The 26,968-nt window shown below is 40.4% G+C and overlaps 1 protein-coding gene and 1 pseudogene across 2 annotated transcripts in view; both read right to left on the bottom strand.

Annotated features, from left to right (window-relative positions):
- Positions 1–1,458: 1,458 nt before the first annotated feature.
- The window catches only part of LOC139467809 (nonsense-mediated mRNA decay factor SMG5-like), an 86,884-nt gene continuing 61,374 nt past the window's right edge, over positions 1,459–26,968 (bottom strand). For both annotated transcript variants that reach the window (XM_071249346.1, XM_071249427.1), the window contains exons 21-26: positions 13,358–13,417; positions 9,688–9,844; positions 8,795–8,885; positions 4,848–4,928; positions 4,383–4,540; positions 1,459–3,182 (exon numbers count right to left, since the gene is read on the bottom strand). In XM_071249346.1, coding sequence (XP_071105447.1) covers positions 3,115–3,182; positions 4,383–4,540; positions 4,848–4,928; positions 8,795–8,885; positions 9,688–9,844; positions 13,358–13,417 — 615 coding nt within the window. In that variant the 3' untranslated portion in view covers positions 1,459–3,114. The remainder of the gene's footprint in view (positions 3,183–4,382; positions 4,541–4,847; positions 4,929–8,794; positions 8,886–9,687; positions 9,845–13,357; positions 13,418–26,968) is intronic.
- On the bottom strand, positions 7,224–8,656 carry LOC139473603 (uncharacterized; annotated as a pseudogene).

Below are 26,968 nucleotides of genomic sequence, written 5' to 3'. Positions count from 1 at the left end.
CATTTTGAAAAAATTTAGGAGCATGGTCAAAGAGCAAAGGTCTTAAGTTAAAACTTAATGGTGGTCATATTGAAAAATCAGATTCAAAACCATTGAAAAAATTCAAGTGTCATTATTGTTTGGAGGAAGCATATAAAAATCCAGCTTCATTAGACGAGGGGTTTCTAAGGAGAAGATGTCTGCAGACGCCACCAAAGGGAATAGACGCCTGACACCAGATGCTGGATAAGCAGGCAATTACGTAAGCTCACTTAAATCAGAAAAACTAACTAGTTGAGGCCCCGAACAGCCTACCAATTTGGAGTTAAACCTTCTTTTAACCATTTCCCAAATTAAATAACCTGGTAGGTGAGTTTATTTAAGCTTATTGAAACTATGGAGACGAGTTTCTACATTTAAAGTGATATTACGGCACTTATAACTGTTGCCAAACATTTTATGAAACAAGTTCATACACCTGACTCATCTAGAAAATAATGGATATTATGGTAACACACAAAGCATACAGTTCTTCCTATTTCAGCGTATGTTGAAATGAGAGAAAGTGCATTAACTACAAGCACACACACCAGAGAATAATACATTGTCCTGAACCAACAAATGTTTGCTTAGAAAATAACAAAATATACTCATGTTCCTCCAAATGTTTGTGAGCAATTTCATTGTCGACACAGACATAACGTCTTCATATATGTTCTCTTGTATGCTGGTCTTTACAAATGTGTGAAGCTGAATCAGTATCCTCTCAAGGGAGATGGTCAGAATACAGAAGTCAGCCGGGGGTAGGGATAGAGATGCCACAGTCAGGCATGGGTGGGGATAGAGATGCCACAGTTAGGCATGGGTGGGGAAAGAGAATGCCACAGTCAGGCATGGGTGGGGAAGAGAATGCCACAGTCAGGCATGGGTGAGGATAGAGATACCACAGTTAGGCATGGGTGAGGATAGAGATGCCACAGTAAGGCATGGGTGATCAAAGAGAATGCCACAGTCAGGCATGGGTGGGGAAAGAGAATGCCACAGTTAGGCATGGGTGAGGATAGGGATGCCACAGTCAGGCATGGGTGAGGATAGGGATGCCACAGTTAGGCATGGGTGGGGATAGAGATGCCACAGTTAGGCATGGGTAAGGATAGAGATGCCACGGTTAGGCATGGGTGGGGATAGAGATGCCACAGTTAGGCATGGGGGGATAGGGATGCCACAGGTAGGCATGGATAGGGATAGCGATGCCACAGTTAGGCATGGTAGGGGATAGAGATGCCACAGTTAGGTATGGGTTGGCATCGGGATACCACAGTTAGGCATGGGTGGGGATAGAGATGCCACAGTTAGGTATGGGTAAGGATAGAGATGCCACAGTGAGGCATGGGTGAGGATAGAGATGCCACAGTTAGGCATGGGTGAGGATAGGGATACCACAGTTAGGCATGGGTGGGGATAGAGATACCACAGGCATGGGTGGGGATAGAGATACCACAGTTAGGCATGGGTGGGGATAGGGATGCAACAGTTAGGCATGGGTGGGGATAGAGATGCCACAGGTAGGCATGGTAGGGGATAGAGATGCCACAGTTAGGTATGGGTTGGCATCGGGATACCACAGTTAGGCATGGGTGGGGATAGAGATGCCACAGTTAGGTATGGGTAAGGATAGAGATGCCACAGTGAGGCATGGGTGAGGATAGAGATGCCACAGTTAGGCATGGGTGAGGATAGGGATACCACAGTTAGGCATGGGTGGGGATAGAGATACCACAGTTAGGCATGGGTGGGGATAGGGATGCAACAGTTAGGCATGGGTGGGGATAGAGATGCCACAGGTAGGCATGGGTGGGGATAGAGATGCCACAGGTAGGCATGGGTGGGGATAGGGATGCCACAGGTAGGCATGGGTGGGGATAGGGGTGCAACAGGGGTTGTTGGGTTGGGGGAGGATGGGGATGAGGATAATGTTTAACCTAGGGTGAGGGCCATCAGGGGAGTGTAGTCATGCAAACAGGGTTCAGTGAGGCAATTGTCACTTCGGAGGATGAAGAAGGATAGCAGTGTGAATCTGTAGTCTTGGGTGAGGGTTGCAGAGAAGGAGACAGCAGGCAAGGAGATTGTAGAGATAGGGAAGCATTATCCCACTGTGAGAGATGGAGAAGATGAGGATGGGCACTTAGGTGACATTCAGATGGGGAAGGAGCTATTCCAAACTTCACAATCAGGAACTTGATTGGGGGCACAGTGTGATGGTCAGGGTTGTAGGGCTGACACAGATGTGTCCATGTATATGGGTAGGGGTGCTGGATCGCCAAACTATAATGGTGGGAATTGGACAGGACAAAGGGTGGGGCAGGGTTCTGGGAGTGGCTTCCTGAACATGGATTGGAGAACATATATTACCATGTAAAATAATTCACAGATGTATTGTGTCCCTTGCTTCTACACATCACAAACATCAGAAGGTTCTAATGATGAATTAAACAAGGGAGACAACATCAATAGCTCATAAAATAAGGTAAAAGCAAGAAATTGATACCATGTCAACTTGTCACGAACACTTCTGATTATATTACAAAATGTCATGCAGCACTAATCAAGTCACATGTGCAAGTTAGCAAAGTGGTGACTTTCCATTATGAACTTGGCCTCCAAGTTACAGTCTCCAATTATTCAAAGGTTTCTTTGTGAGGATTCCATAGGCAAGCATCTTGACTTCAGGTACACCATCGCCTCTGTTACTGAGAAACAATTTCCTCATCTAACTTCCTTGATCGTTGAATGCGGCTGCACCTGATACTGCCTTGGAATACAATATTTTATGGTCTCTGTTGAGAAATAGAAAAGATTTCCGCAAAAATCACTTCAATATTTCTCAAATATTCGAATCCTGTGTTGAATGAGAATCCTATTCTCCATGTTGTACGCAGATTGCCACTGGTACAAGTGAGGCTGATGACTCCGGAGAGTCTTCCATACCGTCAGTAGCCCTGACTGACTGTCTGGCTTCAGACTGCTTGGGTTACCCAACTCTGAGATAGGCTGTCCCAGATACTATCTGGATAGTGTATCTCTGGATTCCTTGCGCTTGTTTTGAGGATCAGTCCCTGATCTTGTGTGGTAGTCTCAGCCTTTGCTCTTACAGACCTCCTTCCAGCGAGAGGCAAAGTCAGCAATGTTCTCAATGCTTACACCTACAAATAGGAAAATAGGATGGGAATTTCTATACGCGATGTTTCCAAGATCAACATAACTCCATAATTATACATTATTGAGCGAGGGAGGGAGTGAATGTTGCTTTATGCCATGCCACATTTTGCAATTTTCCAGCTATATAATCGCAATCTGTAAGAAGTCATAGTTAAGGTGAGGCAAACCAGTAATTGAGTGAGTGAGTGAGTATGGTTTTACGCCGCTTTTAGCAATATTCCAGCAATATCACGGCGGGGGACACCAGCAATGGGCTTCACACACTGTACCCATGTCGGGAATCGAACCCGGGTCTTCGGAGTGATGAGCATACGCTTTAACCATTAGGCTACCCGACCGCCCCAACCAGTAATTGATAGAATGGCCAGGGTACAATGACACACAATCAGTCATATAATACTGTGTAGTCATTTTAGTGGGCATTGTATCGGGCATTGATAATCAATTGCTCCCGAACCCCACTGGGTTCATATATAGGGGGCACAAGAGACTGTTCAAATATGACATGTGTGAACACTGTTGCTTCCCAAGTGAACACAAGCCCCAAACATTCGACCATTCTATTAGGGCTGGGACGGGTAACTTGGGTACTTGGGTTACCCGTGGTTAGTCACGTGATATGCTGTAATGACATTAACAATAAAACTCAATGGTTACACTACAAGTATAGCTAATGTTCACATTTCTTTCTCATTGTGCAAGCATTCGTTCTAACTTTTATATGTTTGAGTAAGGATACAGCATCTATCAACTGAATGATCAGATCGTTTTATACATGTATCTAAATAGTTTTTGCCAGGGCTGCAGTAAAACAATTCCCATTCGGACATTTTGTACCCAACTCTTGAGACCTATAGCGGATATCCGGTTAGGGCCGGGTAGTAGTGTGTCGAGTACCCGGGTAGTAAATTTGGACTCGTCCCAGCCCTACATTCTTTCCACCATTTTCTAGTAAGTGTCAAAAGTGGCATATGAAATTTTGGAATTGTTTGTGTAGCAGGGCGGGGAGTCATCCCACAGATGACATCCTTACCATGTCAGTTTGCTTATGGATTAACCTCTTCGGTCATATGGACAATTCGTCTGACCTCGGATCAGTAGGTCTGTGGTTCGAATCCCATTATGACCGCTACATTTGCAATAACTTCTTAAAACTAAATTATCCGAGGTAAAGGGTGAAATACCTTCTTGCCGGCTTGCTGTTATGGTGTGTCTGATGGCTGGGAGAGTCTGCTCCGTGTCCAGCTTGTGGTCAGTCAAGATGGCCACAACACTCCCAGAGCTGAAGTTCCCGCTCTGCTGTGCCAGGTACCGGGAACAACTCAGTATCTCACTCAAACACCTGCAACAAATTGAATCCACTGAGTGACAGGAGCTTATGACAAAACCAGACATATGTCAGGGCTTTACATCACAATGGCCTATGCCCTGTGCCACAAGCCTAAGGCGATCCTAACCTATACTTTACTTATGACAGTTGCAGCACAAGGACTGCTTTGTGGAACTGCAGCCAGGTAGTAGACCAGGTAGTAGACCAGGCACACCAGTACATTCAGCTAGTAATGTTGTGATGATCTTTACACTTGGAACACATTACTACAAACATTGACTACAAGAAGATTTAGCATTGGAGACCCTAGTCCTCCTACCACTGATCTCGGTTCCTCTTCTTCAGCATCCTCTGGTTGTTGCCTGGCAATGTCTCATTGCTCTTCTGAGCACGGATGTACCTAGAAACCATAGACAATTTCTATTAAACGAGAAAGTACGAGGGAACACTTTGCTTCACAACATGTGAGTTAGTTGGTTTCCATGCAGTTGTGAACAGTATATCACAGCATCAGATTAAAGTGTGTGGAAAGCCCCAACTGTCTCAGCAGTCAGACCAACAATCATAATCTTGTCTGGATTCAACCATGATCAGAAGATACTGACATGACTAAGGACTGAGTGAGCGATTTCCCTTTAACGCTCCAGCAATATCACAGTGGCAAGTAAATAATCCAGTCTGGATCAGACAGACCAGTGGCTGACCACATGAGGATCTTATCCCATGTCACCAAGCCTGACCACTGGCTATCTTTAGTCACATCTAACGACAAGCATGAGATACTGAGTGACGAAGGGATGCTATTTTTTTCCCAATGACTTTGTGATGTCTCTTGTTAAAAAAAAAGTGCCTTCTTTGCTTGATGTTTAGCACTGCATTCTACAATATAGAGGCGTTACAGTTCCCATGATGCAATGCGCGGTTGCCATGTTGGTTGTCAAACTAAACAAGCGCAAAACGTAAACACGCCCGAGATATTTTTTAAACCTTTTATGCCTGTTTCATGTGCGGTGATAAATTGCAGCAATCGTGCAAACAGAGACAAGAAGAGTTTTTTCAGATTCCCAGCTGTAATCAATAACAGTGATGAGAAAATAAGGGACCTCAGTCAGAAACGGCGCTGTTTGTGGTTTGCAGGTGTCAACAGGGAAGATCTGGCATTCAAGGATACCCAATACCCGTATGCAGCGATCATTTTGTTGGCAGTAAGTTTGAAATTGGTATGACAGGTAGGTTTTTTGTAGTGTGAAATTATGTTCTGCTGTTCTTCGAAACAGAGTATGCTTTCAATATTTGAAAAGGATAGAAGGTAAAAAGTACAACTAGGCCTATCCCTGTCTGCTTAAAATCATGTCTAGCGTTGCTGTAGTTTTTTGTGGTACAACATAAAATAAGTTTTTTTTAATTGCCTTTGCATTATCATTATTTTAAGGTGACAATATAACTATCCTCGGTGATCAGTGGTCATTATTTCAACCAGGCCATCAGGGCTAAATGTTGTCACTGTAAACAATGTGAATCATGTCTGAACTGCATATGCCTCCATACAATAAATTGTGTTATTGTGATGCTAAATAAGTAATGGTTAATGTTAATAAATAAATAATCTTCTCCAGGTCTTCACCCATCCTGGCTGGATGCCCAGTTTGAAACTTGGCTATGACAAGGGCGACAAAGGCGACAAGGGTTCTCATTTCTTCCGTCTACAGGTAAACTAAAAATGTTATTTTGGTCGATTGTCGTTTGTCTAGTGATTGAAATATGGGACACACATGGTAAGAAAATAAAGGGTTGTAAGGTTAATTCATTTTTGCTATAAAGCATAGGTATGAAAGTTCTGTCTTCATGTGGTTACATTAGGTTTATTGCCAGGACTTCTTGATTTTCATGTTTAATTTTAAAAATATGAAAACATCAGTGTCATGCTATAAGTGTACATATGATCTCAGTGTAAATTAAATACATGTTCCATTCAAGTGAAGGTTTATTACTCAGACTTGTAAAAGATTAAATACATAAACAAAATGTTAAATGTGTTTAATGATTTCATAATTATGATTCAGGAATAAAACACCCTAGACATGTTTAGTGTTACCTAAAACCCCACTGCCTTGTATTGCATATATACATCTGATTTAGATTAGCCCATGTTCATTCTGTGCCAAGCACCACTGTGCTTCACTTGAAATAATTTTTTAACAATATGAATTGATAATTTCATCAGGGATGTATTATCATTCAAACAGATCATGCAGTTATATCAGATAAAACTAATTGTCAATGAAATTACATCACATTGAAATGGGATTAGTGATATTTCGTTCACTCAGTAATTTTGCTGCAAGTGTTTGTATGTCTTTGACCTACTTGGCAGATTAACAGAAAATATTTCATACATATCACTTTGAATTACTGACCCAATGTACAATCTGTCAAAAGTAGAAATAAATCTAATTCTGAACATGCTGAGATATAGTCAGTAATTTTTTAGTTTTAATTTGTACATTTTGCTCAACATTATATCACATGAATATCTTTTTGAGAACAAGTTTCATTAAGACATGGTTTGCCAGCTCAGATACAGAACAAGTTGCTTGATGATCAGCAAGGACTGAGTCACACTGAAAAGTTAAATCGATCAGGTAAAGTTACTGAAATCAACACATCATTCTTCACTATTGTGTTTGCGCTTCATTCATTTGTTACTTGTACAACAATCTTTAAAAATCACTTGTGGAAATTGTGGTTGTAGTGGTACAGGTACATCTTGATCACTTTAATCACTATGAACTGCTAGACAAGATGGTCTGTCTGCATTAATAGTATGAAGAAAGGTGTCCAAATTCTGTGTAGATGCAGGTTCTCACTTATGGGTAAGTTTGGCACTTGATGAACTTGAACATGTAGCAGATGAATCATCAATGAACAAGTCAACTTTCTTCTTCAATGTCTTTGAAGAGGTAAAATCAATGTCTGCATAGTCAAACTTTTTCATCAAAGCTGAAAGTTTCCAGTAGGCTGGTTCCTGTGTTACGGTTGTACTTTCCCTTAGTCTAACAATAGCTTCAACAGCAAACATCACACTTGCTACATGTGTGCATGATTCTCCCAAACCTGCCATACAGTTGCAGTGGGCTGAAAAAACTTTGCCCGTGTCATCAGTGATGAACCAGGGGTGCAATGGAGCTTCATTCAAGCGCTGGGAATGCTTTACCTGTAAACATACAGCGGAGGAGTTAATTTTATTTCAGATATAAAATTTAGATTCTATATTACATTCAAAAAGTGAATGAAAATGATAGTATTCTCAATTCTTATACTTCATCATAATATGGACTGAGCATTAAGACGTTTTATTATAGGATTGTGAAGTCTAATTTGAATGAGTATAATTTTACAATGACTTGCTGAAGACATTTTGGATTCTGTCTGAAATATTATCTCGAGCTGTTAATTAATTTGTCCAACTGCCTTTATTATATCCCCGTAACCCATCCGAATGTTATCACTATGTAAACACACATTATGTATTGTCTGGGCCCTTGTACAGTATCAGTTGTAAAGGATGTAGGTAAGCTGTTGTTTACTTACTTTTGAAATTTCGACGTGAATGGCCCTTCCATCTTCGACGGACAATTGCACATACCAGACAATGTCTCGTACCCAAACACATACATCTATCATAGGCTTCCAAGCTTCTGATATCTGCTAAACTACAAAAAGGACTCGGGCTGAATACCAGATAGTTGACGATGTCGATGTAGTTAGTTGCCGGCAAATGCTTGTGGTTGTCACTCCATTTCGATTTTGGAATCCTGTACAGATCTTCTTTGTCGATCACGTCAGTCTTCTTGAGATATGTTATACGAGATACTTTATTCAATAAATTAGCGTAACTATCAATGACAGACGATTGCAAGATGACAGACAGGAGCAGACAGACGTTGACGATTGTAGAGTGAGTGTGTTGCTTATGACACTATTGTTGCTAGGGACGTGAATACAAGCAACATGGCGGCGCGCAGGGCATGACGGGATAACTCTGAAACCCCTCTATTCTACCTATATGACGGCTATGTGTGCAATATCGAGTCTGGACCAGATAATCAAGTGATTTACATCACGCATATCAATCCATGCAAATTGCTATCGACCAAGTCACCGAGCCTGGCCACTCAATCCATTTAGTTGCCTCTAATGATAAGCAACCAAGCATATTCACTGGAAAATATGATTGTCCTCCATGATATACAGCTCCTGACATACCTGTTCCCTTTCCTGAACTCATTCTCCAGCCATCGAATAGCCTCCCGGGCTCCAGAGCTCTCTTTCTTCATAAAGTCCAAACTGTCAATCACTGAAACACCAGTACTTAACATAGTAATACCTAGCAAGATAAATGATGCAATATGTAACAGCCTGTCACCATATATATCAATATATGGGACACACCATACCTGTCCTAAGTGCAAGAGTGCAAGAGTGACAGTATGTTTTGGTTGGTTTGGTTTGTTGTTTAACGCCACACTCAGCAATATTCCAGCTATATGACGGCAGCCTGTAAATAATCGAGTCTGGACCAGACAATCCAGTGATTAATATTATGAGCATAGATCCACGCAATTGGGATCAATGACATGCATCAGCTAAGTCAGCAAACCTGACCATCCGATCCCTTTAGTTGCCTCTTACGACAAGCATAGTCGCCTTTTACAGCAAGCATGGGTTGCTAAAGACCTTTTCTACCTCAGATGTTCACGGGTCTGCCAGTATGTATACACAGTTTGCTGCCTGGAACACAGTGATGCCATACCACTGTAAATACTACAACCACACAACAGCACATACAAAGTACTGAGCCCCACACACGGCAGCAGGCTGGCTAACAGGTCGTCATATACAAAGTACTGAGCCCCACACACGGCAGCAGGCTGGCCAACAGGTCGTCATATACAAAGAACTGAGCCCCACACATGGCAGCAGGCTGGCTAACAGGTCGTCATATACAAAGTACTGAGCCCCACACATGGCAGCAGGCTGGCTAACAGGTCGTCATATATACAAAATACTGAGTCCCACACATGGCAGCAGGCTGGTTGATAGGTCGTCATATACAAAGCTCCCACAGTAGCAGACTGGCCTAAAGGTTGTGGACCTACCTGAGAGAGGGATGACCATGATGCCCCTGGCACTGAGGATGAGCTGTTTGACGAGTGGGAGAGAGGAGCACAGGGCGGAGGTGTCGGTGATCAGGTACGGAGGGAACATGGGCTGCTCTGACTCCTGTAGGGACCCTTCCAGCTGGCTCACCTCAGCCTGACAACAACCATCAGCATATCATCCATCACTGTACCCAATACAATAACCATCAACATATCCAAAACTACCATCAGCATATCCAATACAACAACCATCAGCATACCCAATACAACAAACATCAGCATATCCAATACAACAACCATCAGCATACCCAATACAAAAACCATCAGCTTATCCAATACAACAACCATCAGCATACCCAATACAACAACCATCAGCATACCCATTACAACAATCATCAGCATACCCAATACAACAACCATCAGCATACTCATTACAACAACCATCAGCATATCCAAAACAACCATCAGCATATCCAATACAACAACCATCAGCATACCCATTACAACAACCATCAGCATATCCAATACAACAACCATCAGCATACCCATTACAACAACCATCAGCATATCCAAAACAACTATCAGCTTATCCAATACAACAACCATCAGCATATCCAATACAACACCAATCAGCATATCATTCATCACACTCCCCAACACAACATCCTTCAGTATATTCAACACAACATCCTTCAGTATATTCAACACAACATCCTTCAGTTTATTCAACACAACAACCATCAGTATATTCAACACAACATCCTTCAGTATATTCAACACAACATCCTCCAGTATATTCAACACAACAACCATCAGTATATTCAACACAACATCCTTCAGTATATTCAACACAAACATCAGTTTATTCAACACAACATCCTTCAGTATATTCAACACATCAGTATATTCAACACAACATCCTTCAGTATATTCAACACAACATCCCTCAGTATATTCAACACAACATCCCTCAGTATATTCAACACAACATCCTTCAGTATATTCAACACAACATCCCTCAGTATATTCAACACAACCATCCGTTTATTCAACACAACATCCTTCAGTATATTCAACACAACATCCTTCAGTATATTCAACACAACATCCCTCAGTATATTCAACACAACAACCATCAGTATATTCAACACAACATCCTTCAGTATATTCAACACAAACATCAGTTTATTCAACACAACATCCTTCAGTATATTCAACACATCAGTATATTCAACACAACAACCATCAGTATATTCAAAACAAAATCCTTCAGTATCTTCAACAATACATCATCAGTATATTCAATACAACATCCTTCAGTATATTCAAAACACTTAATTTTTGTATAGTCTAATTTCCTTTTAAAAATTTGAAATGCATCAACCCACATTACATTATGGTTGGATCTTTGAAGATATTTGCCTAAAGTTACAAACCTTACACTACAACAAATCATATAATGTGAAGCCATGCATATTTCAATGAACTACATATTCCTATTACCTGGTCATAAGACACGGAAATGCAATAAATATCTGTCCAGAAGTTGAAACACTTGTCATTCCTGACTGATGACATGTACAGCAACAGTCATCAACACCTACTTTGTCACTTAAAAACAATGTAACACACAACCTTTCTCTGAACCCGTTGACTGACAGGTGTCCCGTATCAGGCGGTACAACACTGTGTTGAAAGCCGACTCTCAAACTACTGTGACAATTGAGACCTTGTCACATGATCAAGTAAAGTAAACAAACAAAACATTATCAACATATCTATCAATTACTATCTACCACAGTAACATAGGTTAGTTCCAATACTTCAACAAGTACCTCCAGAATAATGATTATTTGCATGAATTTAACATATTTTACAACAGAATATGCTCAAGTAAATAAGGTCATGTTTCATTGGAAATGTTTATAGGTCAAAGATTACACTGTTTTAAGGGCCACAACATAATCATTGGAGTATGCAACTTACTAAACACAGAGGTGTTTAAGCTTATTGTTTCAAGCTATGACTTGACCATAGATATCAGAGACAATTCAAGCAAGATTCCTCAAGACCAAATCAAGTTTGGCTTTACAGATATATCAGAAATAATTTTTCAGAAGATGAAAGCGTTGTTTGTCATATGGCAGACAAATAAATATTTTTCACAATGTGTACTTAAGTACTTGCAAAAAACAGAAGTACCCCATTTCCAGAAGGCCCCAGGCGTCGCCACATACCTAGTATTTCCGGTGTGACATCATTACCTTCAGTTGGGGAAATACATACCAACTACAATCTCCAACCCGATTAAAGTCCCTCTAGCTAACATAGAGGAACCTACATGTATTACCTGACATTACTTATGGTCATAAAAGCACTTGACCTACAACCTGAAGGTCCCACTCCTCTCTCTAACCAAACAGAGAAACTCATATGCAGTTTTGGTCTGATGACATCACTTCCTGCCTTATGACATAATGTCTGGTTTGCACTTCTGGCTTAAGGATATCAGTTCTGGTTGGGAAAAACACATACATACTGTACTCTTAAACAGTAAGTCCTATTCTTCTATCTGACTTAATATGAAAGTTAGATGCACTTTGGTTTAAATCTATTTATACCATGATTACCGGTTTGAGAAAACCATTAAGCAAGATGATCTTAAACAGTCAGTCCATTGCTTCTAGCTAGCACTTCCTGTTTTATAACATCACTTCCACTTTGTGAAAATACCTCCCAATGCATTACATCTTTAAAACAGAAACCCCATGAGACACAGATGACTTAAGGATTTCACCTTCTTCACTCTTTCAATACAGCATTTCAGTATAGGTGCCAGTAACATTTATATCAAGCAAGCTTTATCCTTCAACTCTATGAACTCGGTGACTGCCTTCATTAATTCACCGCCTTCTTAACTGTCACTGAATCATATAGAAAATCCCATGCCTCCATCTTCCTTCATAAGACATTAATGACCTTGACCTTCAAAATAAAGTAATCATATGCTTGGTCATTATACTTGTTGAAAACATAGGTGATACCTCGGGCTTGATTCAGTACAGAAAGGAGTCGAAAGTCGAAAAACCTCTGCACTGATCTAACCTCAGATGAAGGTACAGGAAAACTTTACCACTTCAATACCACCCCTTTTGGACTACATGTCCTAAATTTCATCTGACTACAGGAAACACTTCGTAAGTTATCTTGAACATCATACAGTTTTTAGTGTATGACCCTGGGAGTGAATGTGACTATTACAATGAAATACAAGTATTTCAAGAACATTCCTACTGCAGCAGGATACTCAAGGTGGAATTCAATGTGCTACTCACAGGAAGAATGTCACTGTGACATACTACCATTATCATAAGGCTGTCATCAAAATATAACAACAACTTGAAAAAATTCCAAAAATATGTGCAGGAAAAGGCATGTTCCTGAACATGGTGAACATATTTTATGCATAACCTTCACTGTGACCTTGAACTTACATGAAGGTCACTCAAGCCACTTTCAAATCACTACCGCTATAAGGATATCCATATCATCTCCTCTCAAGTGGTGGCTAGACATTAGCTACAGATGGACAAGAGCTGCACTTGAACTAGTGTTGAGCTAGAGGTGGTACTTATTGTATTCATCTCCATCAACTCTGCAGACATACCTGAAGCCTCAGCTGAGCCATGTCTCTCATCAGTTGGTTGCGTCGGCTTTCTGCATCTCTCTGGAACAGATACAGACATATGTACTTTACAGTTGTAACAAATATCAGGTCTCTACCACCTTCAACTTTGTAATTCAGAAAGTCCATAATGCATATTTGTGAGAGAGGGAATTTTGTTTGATACTTGGTCAATATCCCAATATATAACAATGCCTTGTAAATAATCAAGTCTGGACACGGCAAACCAGTTACTAGCATCATGAGCACAATTATGACACACAAATGACAGCATCAGCAACAACCAATACTGACACAACATAGGTTGTACACTACACCCCAGTGAAGACCCCTGCTTGTCCTAAGGGATGACTATTAAATAGGATCAGGTTGTCAGACTCACTGACATTGTTTGTTTAATGCCGCACTCAGTAATATTCCAGCTATATGATGGCGGTCTGTAAATGATCGAGTCTGGACAAGACAATCCAGTGATTGATATCATGAGCATCAATCCACATAATTGCGATACGATGACATGCATCATGCAAGTCAGCAAGCCTGACCACCCAATCCCGCTAGTCGCCTCTTACGACAAGCATAGTCGTCTATCTTGGCAGGCATGGGTTGCTGAAGACCTCTTCTACCCTGGATCTTCACGGGTCGACTCACTGACTTGGATGATGCATGTTAGAGCATTTCATTGATCTATGATCATGTCCATCACCAAATTGTCTGGTCAAGATTTGATTATTTTCAAACCACCGTCATATAGCTGGAATATCGCCCAGAGCGGAGTAAAAAAAGTAACAAACAAAACAAATCATACAATATGTCAATGACATTTTTCACACATATTGGTATTGGTACCGATAAACATAAATAGGTCTGACCACTAGCATGAGATATTGCAGACCAAATCTGCCTTAGAATACAGACATGTGTACATCCAGAGTGAGCCAAAAAAACATGTCCCTAATACTTTCATACCATGTATGATTGTTTAAACACTTTTGACAATGAATTTTGGCAATCTCCTAATGGCATGCTTAACTGATGCACTATACTTTGTCCATCCGTCTCGAGGGGGCCATTGGTTGACGTATCCTCTATGTTAGTTTATGTTCCCCAAGCCCAAGGGCATTTATCCACTGTGTTCATTTTGCGCATTTATCAAAAAATAGCAGACAACAGAAAAACTAAAGAGTTATTCACCCTAGATCTAGTTCATTTGGAAAATATTATAAATATCCAGAGAATGGCATCTTACATAATTATTTCAAGATACAAAACTGTGGTTGGTATGTTGCAAATGTGATGCCAACAGTTTGGCAATTCAAGCAGGGAACATAAGAAATGTACCTTACATGTTTGGGGGTACATTGAAAATAACAGAATGGGTCTCAGCCAATCAGAACCTGACATACATAATGTAAAATAAATGCATATGTATCTATAATTCTGTATTCTATATTGAAAATATTTCTTTAAACTTCCATACAAAATCAATTATGTTTTTATATTCAGAGAAACTTCCATAAACACCATCAACTGATGTTCCGTGTGATGCTGTTCAAATATAAGAGTTTTCGTGGTATTTAATACATATTTATCTGGGATTTCAAACTGAGTGCATTTGGCAGGCAAATTGGGTACAAAATCATGATACTGGTCAAAATTGGATTATTTTAATGTTCTTATTTTTGTAAATTCTGAAGAATTGGGAAACTTTCAATTAAAATTGGGAAATTTTACTGTCATCTGTGGCAGGCTTGGGGCTGCATATCAGCCTCTGAGCAGGTCCCGATATATATCTCAGTAGTATCTCTAATCTGAAGGTAAAGGCTTCGTCACAAGCGATAAGACTAGATGACAAAGGCCTTAAACAAACCCAAACACATGAAGACCACAGTACAAGGCTGTCAGCGATTCCCTCCTAGGTCCACTCAGTAATAAACAGACATAAACCACATTACAAACTGAACATAACAACAATACACTCTAAGACAAACACCAGTTTATACTTGTACATTACAAAAATCAAGGACTGCCAACCCATTTGTCTCTTGGTGCATGTTTCAGCAATTTGTCAACAATACTTTCTCAAGCCTGATCACCAAATGGAAAAGAGTATTTTTTGTCACAATCAGCCCCTCTATCAGAGCTATCATGTAATCTGCGATAGCCTGTCATCTGTCATCACCGACAAGTTGCTTCCCCTACACAACCCTCATCTAGATGTGCAGATAAGCCAATATGCATGGTGTTTGTCAACACTCGCATTGTCTGATATGCAACTCAGGTGCAGTAAGTATGTGTGATGGCTATACAAGGGGGGCAATTTCTTTAATATCCACAATCAGCTTGACAGATCAAAATTTGGTGGAATTGTGTGTATTTTTAATAATGGGAAGAATGTATTGCACAGTTCTGCTGTATCGGCAGTTTTAATTTTTGCAATAACTTCACCTCAGTGCTCCCGCATCATCCAGCAATAAACACATCGCACACAAAGGCTGGAAGATGAGAATGACTGGGTCTGAATAAAACGCTTCTGACACACCATCAAAATGGGATGTACCAAATGAGTAATTGGCTAAATGTTGCTTGGATTCCCACAAAAATAACCCCTATCATAGCATGTATCGTAACATATTACCTTCAACCAAACAAATCCACTATCAACAAAAACTCATCACCGTAACACTGTCAGTCACTCATGTCCTCATTATCATCATAAACATACATCAGCTACCTTCCCTGACTCATGACCAACGGGAGGAGCCACGTCAGTAATGCAGACACCCAGGCATGGACACTTGAGTATATCAGCAACATCACCATCAACATTACATCTTGGCTGTTGGTAGGATAGGAGAACACTTTCAGCCCAGAACACATTATTTTCCTCCTGCTCGCTCCCCAGTCTGACTGACAGGTACAGTTGCTCAGATAGCTTATCTCCTCAGGGGAAGATAGCTCCCTACTCCACAAGCAGCAAAATACCAACTCAGGACCTTTGTAAATTTGCCAGATAAACTGCTGTGCCTAGCTATGGCAAGAGAAGAGGCTGGGGAGACAGATACACTTGGAACATGTCGGATGCAACCGCAGTGAACTTCAGGGCAGCCCACACACTCACTGGAGCGCCAACGATTCCTGCTTTCAACAAGGCCATATTTTTTTACCAGATATGATCCTAAGTGTGGATTATTCACGATCAAGACATTGGTCTGTTGCTGACATGATATGATATAATTAACACTGGCATGCTAGTTTGTCTGTCTCATGGACATGAAGGCCAACATCATTCTCTCACCATCTTGTCAGTGTCTTTAGACAGAAGTTAACATGAACTTGAACAGGGACTTAAACCTTTTCAACTGAGTACACTCAGAAGCACTATTATGTAAAGAGATTGGAATTTTTAAAGCCCTTATCTTCTTCAATCCAGTATGATCTACACATTGCATTTATTTCTACAAAAATAAGTGTCAAAACCTTTTGCTCGGTGTTATCAGTGAGTTACAAGTCATCTTTGCACAGATAAAAAATTGGCAATAATGACAAGATGAATTGGGGAAATTTTCATTTCCACTATTTTTGGAATTTTTACAAACATTTGCGGTCGTGCAGGGACTGCAGACTGACCTTTGCGAACATCTAGATGACACCCTGATAAAGCACTTTCCTTCCAGAATATCCAAACTAACAGACAAGCTAGTTCAATGGGCTCAACTGTTCTTAGGCTGAAGAATATCACCTGTGTATGACTGAACCCATGAAAACAAAACATTGTACATAAGAGTATTTCTGATACTCTTTCGGCAAACGATGAGGTGACTCTTAAAAGATATGAACAAGACTCAGTAACATGACATTTATCAACTGAAATACATATCTGAAGTCATATTCCATACTTATCTGCTTAAAGGAATTGATACCGACAACAGAGATGCTTTGATTTTACTTTCAAGATAAAACAGAGCTCATACTTCAAAAACAGAAAATAGGAATAATCCCTTTAACAGTGGTGAGTGAGTCAGTATGGTTTTTACGTCGCTTTTAGCAATATTCCCACAATATCACAACAGGGGACACCAGAAATGGGCTTCACACATTGTACCCATGTCGGGAATCGAACCTGGGTCTTCGGCATGACGACCAAACGCTTTAACCTCTAAGTCTACCCGACCGCCCCTTTAACTGTATATGTATCCTATCATGCTTGGATAAATGAACCACATTTTGGGGTTGTTCTTTTTGTTCAATGCTTTTTTCTCAATGCTTCAAGGCATGCAATATACATAAACTGTAAATGCCTGAGAATAATCCGTCTCAATCATCTGCTAAAACCGGTTCCTATGAGCGTAACAGTCAAAATAGTGGTGAAAATTATATGGATGGATCACTGAAAATCAGTGTGACACCAAGTGTTCACAAAAAGGGTAAGCACTACCAGTAGCACCCATTAGAATTTCATTCCATGAAAGGAGCCATACCCGGTACATTGAATAATGGCAATTCTAATTTTTGGGGGTGAGGGGGTTGCAAACCCTGAGTAGACATTATTTTCAGAAACAATTGTTTTTGTTTTTTTAAAACATTCCAGCCCCAACACAAAATATCAAATGGTTGGTCCAATGTCAGAGCTATTTCATATCAGAGTGAAAAGACATGATGACAGCAAGTGTTGCCTGCAATCATTATCATCATGTTTCAGAGTTTAACCTTGACTTAGAAAAGTGGAGGTCCAGGGGACCCCAAACAATTAATTTTAAGGGTCCTTGCAGGAAAAATGAGGGCCCTGTAAAGTAATGATTGTGTAGTGTACTGTACGTTTTGATAATTACTGGATTGAATCATTGATCCTGTGGACAGTGGTCATGATTGATGGATAAGACTTTGGACACCCATATCTGTACCTTATGCGCTGTAGGTAAAATGAATATTATTGTGCGTCCCTTGGGATGCAGAATGTTTCTTATTCTGCATCCAGTGTGAGTACTGGAAGCACTATAGTGAGTGAATGAGTATGGTCTTACACCGCTTTTAGCAATAGGGGGACACCAGAAATGTGCTTCACACATTGTACCCTGGCGGGAATTGAACCAGGGTCTTTGGCGTGACGAGTGAACACTTTAAACACTAGGCTACCTGACCGCTCCTAGGGTGATTGAGTATGGTTTTATGCTGCTTTTAGCAATATTCCAGCTATATCACGACGGGGTACACCAGAAATGGGCTTCACAAATTGTACACATGTCGGGATTTGAACCCGGATCTTTGGCGTGACGAGCAAACGCTTTAACCACTAGGCTACCCGACCTCCCCTGGAAGCACTAAAGTGCGTCACATAAAACAAAGATGTTTGTGTGTAATGCACAGGTCCATGGCTACAGGCTAATCCAATACCATCACATTCGTCAATAAAATATGTTCCAACCAATCAAATTCCACAAAACAAATTGAAAAATAAATCATTAAGTCATTATTGATTAATTTGTCATTACCTAATTTGAAGTGAACTGGTCTTAACCAATCCAATAATCACTGAATGAAATTACGCACAAAATCATTAAGTGCAGCAGTAATCTGAAGTAAGATTTTATCAGTAACACTCCCCCTCACCGCCATATGGAAGCACCAAATATTGGCAAGAGTTATGGAAACACAGACATATTATATTCAGTAAATATAACCTAGTGCTTGCAAGTGCAATCTCAGAATTATTTGTTTTGCTTTGGCTTGTGGAGACCTGACACACAGGAATGTTTTTCCATGTATTTTTCCCCCTCGCCTAATCTCGTTCAGATATGCAATATTTCACTCTCTCACCCCCAAATGTACATGGAGGGCTTTTTGTTTGATTGTTATTTCTAGAAATCTAGACCGGCAAAGATCAGTGGGGAAGTGATAAAAAGAAGTTATCAAAGATGGCTTAGGCTTTATTAAACTGAGAGGAGACATTGGGAGGGATCTGGATTATAATCAATTCTCAGGGCACCAGAACTGCCGACAACCTGGGTATTAAACTCTGTGATCTTCTGACAACCAAAATGTAATAGAGCAAAAATCTGCAGCAAGAAGAACAAACAAAGAGATGTGCTTACACAAGATTATAAGATAATCAGAAAGGCGGGAGATTGGGGAGTCTTAGTGGTTTCAGGAGAATAGCATTACACTGTGGTGACCTTGAACTTACAGACAGGACTAATGGCACAGGGTTAAAAACAGCCTTCATGAATTTTAAAGAGACAAGATTGTCATCATTTTTATGGACGAGCCAAACTTGAAAGAAACAGGCTTGGGGAAATATTGCAGATAATAGACGACTTATATTCGCCTTTCATGTCATGTGCAATCCGGAATGACAATTCTTCCTGTTTTGATTGCAGTCATGATTAAAATTGTGCAGCCTTACGTCAAGGAAGTGACTGGAGACGTATCAGGATGTATCAGAAATAATTTAACTGCTGACTATCTAAAATTACCGAAAGATGACTGCTTTTAAGAAAGGATGAACAAATCTAGGTGCGAGTCACTGTTGATGGATTAAGAGCATCTGTAACATATATCATTAGATTCTGGACTACATACAGCTGTTTTTTTTAAAGTTCTAAGACATCAATAGAAGAACAAAGGAGACAAAATGTGATGGATTTGTTTTGGGAAAAAATGAGACTGCTTATGTACTGATTGTTAAGTTTAGCAGTGATGGTAAATCATTCATTGTCAGCATATCTGAATATGATAGCAAATCATTTCATTGCTTATAATCGAGTCTGGACCAGACAACCTAGTGATTGATACTTTCAACAACGATCCACGGCATCAGGTAAGATGACATGCCATTAACGATGTTACCAAGTCTGCCCACCAGATGCATTAAGTCACCTCTTACGACCAGCATAGGTTGTTGGGGACCTATTCTAAGCTGGAACACCCACAGGTATTTTATAAAAGAAATGAGAGATATATACAACTCATAAACAGTCACATGTTTTTCATCCAACTGAACAAACACATCAGTCTTTTGAAGATCCATCCAATTTGTGATCCTTTGTCCAGGGTACAGTGAAAATATCCTTTCTTCATATTCCATGTATACATTTCCCTGCAGAAGCAATGGGAAACTGCATGCAAGCCAATATGTAACCAAATATCCTTAACTTTTATCAGGAATCAGGACCTATCACAGGTGTAGCCAATAATCTGCATGGCAAACTTTCAGAAGGCAAATATTTTCCACCACACCATGATTAACAATATGTTCATACAGGTGAGCAGGCAAGCTGATCCCGTTGTGCTAGATATCCAGAGATCTGCTCTGGCATCTAGTCAGTCCCGTCTCACTGCTATATACCATGATTAAAGTTGATCACGGTACCCCGTCATCCTGGCTAGCACACTCTGACAACTTCAAACAGTAACCTTAGCTGCCTTCCATCTGCATAATTAACAAACAGTTTGGCAGTCTTAATTCAAGAGAGTTTGTATCTAGAGGAGTCTGTCAGCATGGACTATTCACTTTGATGAGGGAAGGGATTGGTCTGGAATATTCCAGGTATCTTAATGATGATGGCAATGACGTCTCTCCATCGCTCTAATTGTGTACAGCTCCAGCAGTGAGTGTGCACATCTGCAGGTGCTGTAGCCAGATATACCTAGCTTCCATCCACATGGGTTCCATTACTGCTTCAGTCATGCTCCCTTAACTTCAATCTCATACAATAATTATCTAACAATCTTTGGAATCTTGGATCCATTAGCAGAGTTGTTATCAGCAATAGTTTGCATAGGTTTGCGTACACAGAATAGATAGTTACAATTTAGTTGCAGGAAATGATTACTCCAGAGTAGGTCAGGCAGGCTTTAAATGCTGGGAGACAAACTCAAACATTTTAAAGACTTTTAAGGATGTTGATTTAATTATGATCCAGTCTTTAATCAAAACATTTCAACTTTCTAGACAATCAAATAAACAAAAATTAGCTAGTGCTTAGTTTTGAAGTTTTTAACTTGACAAGTCAGCTACCACTAAACTTTTCTGTATTTGCTTCTCAGGGCTTGAGGATTTGAGGCACTGTTAATGGCACAAACTATTGTGTGCTATAACTCTGCTGAACTTGAATACCTCAAATATTGGGATTCTACATTAAGTCTATTAATAAAATCCGACTCAGTAATTGTGGTAATAAGGAACAGACATTTTCAGTGTTCAAACAGTGGAGCTATTATCTCATCTCCTTAGTTTCTATTTCAACCTTAGGGCAAGACACTAATCTCTTCTTAGCTCATTCTAGCACTTTATCTTCAGTGCTTCATGTACAGATTAAGTCTTCATCAACAGATTACACCTGTTAGGTCTTAGTCACGTTAGTATACATTAACAAGACAACCTCTGAGGTACAAAAAGCTTGGACTAAGAATGACAAAAATCAAATCCTGATATGCATATAAAACATGGCGACCACCTTGCTTGCTGATCAATGAACACTGTAGGTACTAGGTAGGACCATATACTCCCAGCAATAAGTGACACTGACCCACTACAGGATCTGCAAAGTACAGTAAACTTCGTTTATAACGAACACACTTAAAACGAAGAAGGATATAACAAACTGGTTTTTTTTGTCCCAGCTATTTGCTGTATGTAGGCTGTATATATGCTAATAATGAACTACAGTTGTAACAATCTAAAATGAGTGGTCCCTTTGAGTTCGTTAAAACCGTAGTTTACTGTATTCAAAGCTGTTTCCATCATCTGTCAGAGGGCAGTGCACCTGATGTAGGTATCCCTGACTCCTCAGTGGGCCAGATCCATCTGCTGCTGCTGCTGCTGACTCCTCCTCCTCCACAATCAATGTGAATTATGACTGGAATCCAGCGAGTGGAATGCCACCAGGGCAGAGAACATGTTTAATTAGTCCCCCATCTCCTGTCACTGGAGAAAGGGGATCTGCTTACAAGTGATAAAATCATCTGGGTTAATACAGCCAGCACAATGAGGGAGTGAAGGAAGGCAGGACTCTGGCAGTATCACTCACTGTCACTGATACCTCTTGTCACCATTACCACAGCTAATTGGGAGCATATTGCTCTCTCCACACAGAGACATGGAGACATTGCAGAAGAAGATGTTGAGATTATCCCAGGATAAGTGTTCGACTCAACACAGATCTGGACAGGGGTGAGGGACCAGAGCAATGATAGTAGACAGAGCTGGAGGGAGGGCTGAAGAGTATCTAGATGTCATGGAAATGACAGGTGGTAACATTTATAAATCTGCTGATTGTCTATTATGCTGGTGTTCTGTTTCTTGCAATAATCTGTGTTTATGATAAGAAGGTTATCAGTGGGGACCGTCCTGTGTAAAACAAACCCTTCCTGTCACAGCAGGAACATTCATGATATTGCTCTTATTAATTATGTATTCCAGTACAAAACACTGCACTACACCCACCAACACATCTACTGCACTGAATTGGAAAATTGTCCTATTACCATTCTAAGTGAGAGCTTTTTTCAATCATCAATCATCCGAGTATCAGTTGTGACCATCAGCATGTGAATACGTGCATTATTAAAATTCCACATTCCACTGGCTGATATATGGTCATAAGCAATAGGTTAAACCATGGAACAATCACAAAAATGGCTGGCAATACTTTTCTCTCCAGCTACCTAATCCAATCTACATTTGTCACTCTAATACAAACACCACAACAATAACAGTGTCAAAACCAATCCTGGAAAATATAACAATGGAATGACACCAAACACTAATCCCTGAAGCAAATGTTAAAAGGTGAAGTAGCACTGACTGATATGTTCAAACCACACCTCCCCTTCCGTTGCCACACCACCCTGACCCCATCCCTCCCCATTCTCTTGCCAGACCATCCCCACCTCACCCCTCCTGATTCTCTTGCCAGACCAACCTAACTCCATCCCTTACCAGGCCAACCCCATCCCTCTCCTCTCACCAGGCCCCCATCAGGTGTGTCCCCCCTTCCCCTCCCCTCCCCACCCCCACCCCCACCCCCACCCCCCACGGCCCACCTTCACCAGTCAATGAGTGAAAGTGTTTGGAGTCTGTGTTTACATACTTGTGTATGGAATGTGATTATCTCCCCTGGTTTCATATTTCCGACGACCATTGTTACAAGTGCCCTATGTCAAGAAGACATTACTAAGCTGCCCTTGTCCAATTGTTCTTTTCATGTGAAAATAGCCACCTTTCTACTTAATTGTTGATGTTTTGCTTTATGAACAATGCTACAAAAGGTTTCAGTTTCAGTTCAAGTCGTGCCATCAGGGTGGGCGAGATTAGGATGGAATTTGGCTTGAGTGAAGAGGGAGATATGCCCTGACAATGTTCCTGATGTTTGGCTCAATTAACACTATCAACTGTTACTGTCAGAAACTTCTCACAGAAAGGAGAGTTGAACAGTAAAAACCATACACAAAATTGCCACATAAATATTTCCTGGCATAAGCAGAAATATGGAGATCCTTTAGGAAAAACTGAGCACTACACTTGCCTTGTGGGTAAAAAAGCATTTGTTTATTTGTCGGATGACAGGAACATACTCGCAGAAAAAGACCTGATATGAAAGTGAAGAATGATAGAGGAATTGGAATCAAAACCCAACAAAGCATGAGAGGATCTCAGTCACATCCCAAGGTTTTCTTCTTTCAATATTTCCATGAGAGTATGTTTTGTGTGCCACTAGCTCCTAGGTCTTCTGGAATCCATCTCCCTTCATCAGCAGAGCCAGGCTTTGTCACGTTGTGTTTCATAAACCTGCCAGCCAATTCCCTGCCGGCACAGCTTGCCCTAATGCACAGCTTATTACAGCAAATGAGCAACAGACCCAGCCAATTCCAGGAATATGTCTTCTCAAAGTAACCATGTACTCCATGGGTAAAAAGCACACGGAATCCTGGACAGTTGTACAAAGCTCATTAGTTAGTGCATTAACCAATCAACTTTAAGAATCATTACCCGTGTTTTATTGGAGGGCATGTGAGGCACCAATTTGCATAAGTTGTTGCCCTCTTGAATATTCATGACAATATTGAGGTGTAAGATAAACAGCTGGGGTTGTCCATCAAGCCAACAAGGGTGGAGAATGTTTCAGAGTTAGAAACACTTTGGGAAAACTGATTCAGTCAAGGCAATTTTCTTTGAGAACTGCCTGAACATCTGCATGTGTCAATAATCAAGGTGGAGGCGGAGTCAGGACTTGGGGTTCCACCAATGAGGAGGCTCGACACACAAGGGCCAAGAATGTAATTCCATCTGCAAGAAGTCTCCACAGCTGGCATGAGTTGAGGTGTGTGAATCAGGCGAGAAATGAAGAGAGTGTTGACTGTATACTAACACAAGCCATGTTGTGATTGTAAGAGGACACCAACTGAGAGAGGGGAGAGGGGGAAGCCACAAGTGGTCTTGACTGCCCCAGTGGAACTGCAACCCCCAGCAACATGGAGTGGAGCTGGAGTGCTGCTTTAGGACCTGACACAGAGAACCTTTTTAACACACCTTTAAATGGTTCACCTCATTTCTTGCTCATCAGTGTTTCCTGGGGTAAATGATCTGGAGTGGGTGTAGTACAAAATGACAATAACGTTGAATCATTTCGCAGCAAAGAACAATTTTTGTACATTCTTTCTAAAACCAACAGTCTGTAGACACATAAATAATAATAAATAATAGTCTATCATGTATATTTCTTATTGTATGTATGTATGTATGTATGTATGTATGTATGTATGTATGTATGTATGTATGTATGTATGTATGCTTCTAGACTAACATTTAGTCTATGAAATCTTATATTACACAATACTCTTCTCGCCTCTAAAATTAAACAAATAATTTTCCCGATGCTGATGTCAGAGCTGGCTAGACTAGCTTTTGTATACATTGTTTCTTCATGAAATAAAAATATCCACAGTCATGGTGCAGGTCCTTGTGCTACAAACAGTACTAAATTAGTTACCACTAATGGGTAAGACATGGCTTTCTATTTCTTCAACTTCACAAAGGTAAACAAAATGATGTAAACAATTTAGCAAAAGCAATCAAAACACATCGGGGCACTATAAACATTGCAGTCTGGTAATACCATGTTGACAGTCAACTAGTTTTCTTGCAGAGTTGCATCCCTTGGGCATGCCAAAAACCTATGATTGTGGGTTCAAATTCCGGTTCGCCCCGATTATGTTTCAAGGTTTGTCAGAACCATACCTGTGCTCGTGAGACCTGCAACACTTCGGGCATTCCTCCTACATTAAGCTGACATGCCACGATATAACTGGAATACTGTTAAAACCCAACTCACTCACCCCAATACAAGGTGTGAGAGGGGTACCCGGCAGATGTAGGAAAGAAACCATATGTTTTGAGTCAAGATATGCACATTCTGTACACGTATCCATCTGTCTAGATCTTTATATTTAGTTTATAACTATGCAAACATAACATTGCTGCAAATTTAAACATTTTTCATATACTAATAAAAGAAGATAAAAAACATCCAATTCTTTCATCCTACATTAGTTAATCTGTCATGCAATGACAGATGGACTATTATAGTACACAAGAAGCACCATGGCATGACAGATGAAATATGTCAACATTATTTGTTTGTTTGTTGTTTAACGCCAAACTCAGTAATATTCCAGCTACCGGGGTATATGACGGCGAACTGTAAATAATCGAGTCTGGACCAGACAATCCAGTGATTGATATGAGCATCAATCCACGCATTTGGGATCGATGACATGCATTAACCAACTCTGCACAGCGAATCGCGGCGCCTTAGACGACTGGGCCACCCGTGCCCCCTCTTCTATTTCTAATAATAACAATTTATAATTATTTATGTCAAAACATTCAGATGGATACATTCATCTTTCACTTAAAGTATACAACATGTTTCACTCATTCAAAAAATTAAAAGGCATTTTTGATGTCAAGAAAAAATGCAATAATGGACAATTGTAAGAGACATATAACACTCTGAAACATTTGGCATAGACCTCCTGGAAACCCTTCACGAGTAAGAGAGTTTAACTCGAATTCTTAACTTAAAATTCCATCCATTACGCCATTTCAAAAGTTCTGAAAACAGCAACTATCCACAAGGACCCTCGAGGATTGTTGGAGGCCTTTCCTTTCTGGGCAATGTGCTTAATCTGGGCAATGTGTGTCAAATTATAGCACAACATGCACATATTATGTTAACATATATTGGCCAGTAGAAACAGCTGGCTCTAGTTAACAGTTTGAACACTAGGGGGCAGCATGTTACTGATTACACCCTCTACTTAATTACCGAGTTTATGTTGTCTGCCTGACAGGAAGTTAACCTGAGCAATCTGGGAACAAGGGAGAGAACCCTGCAGGGGAGAATTAGACACTGGTGAAATTGATGATAACTTGGTTAAATTGATAATTAGTCTTCAGCATATAAATGACCCTGCAAGAAATGCTTAATTTCCCAACAATCTGTGATAAAGATAACAGCAAACAACCTCTTACCCCTTGGTATTACCTACAGACCCCGGATTTTAGAACCTTGAGAAAATATAAATATCACT

The sequence above is a fragment of the Haliotis cracherodii genome, unplaced genomic scaffold (assembly GCF_022045235.1).
Source record: "Haliotis cracherodii isolate W230 unplaced genomic scaffold, xgHalCrac1.p SCAF_1, whole genome shotgun sequence".
Classification (NCBI taxonomy): domain Eukaryota; kingdom Metazoa; phylum Mollusca; class Gastropoda; order Lepetellida; family Haliotidae; genus Haliotis; species Haliotis cracherodii.
Note: the sequence above shows the minus strand (reverse complement) of the source record. Positions and strands in the feature narration are given on the sequence as shown.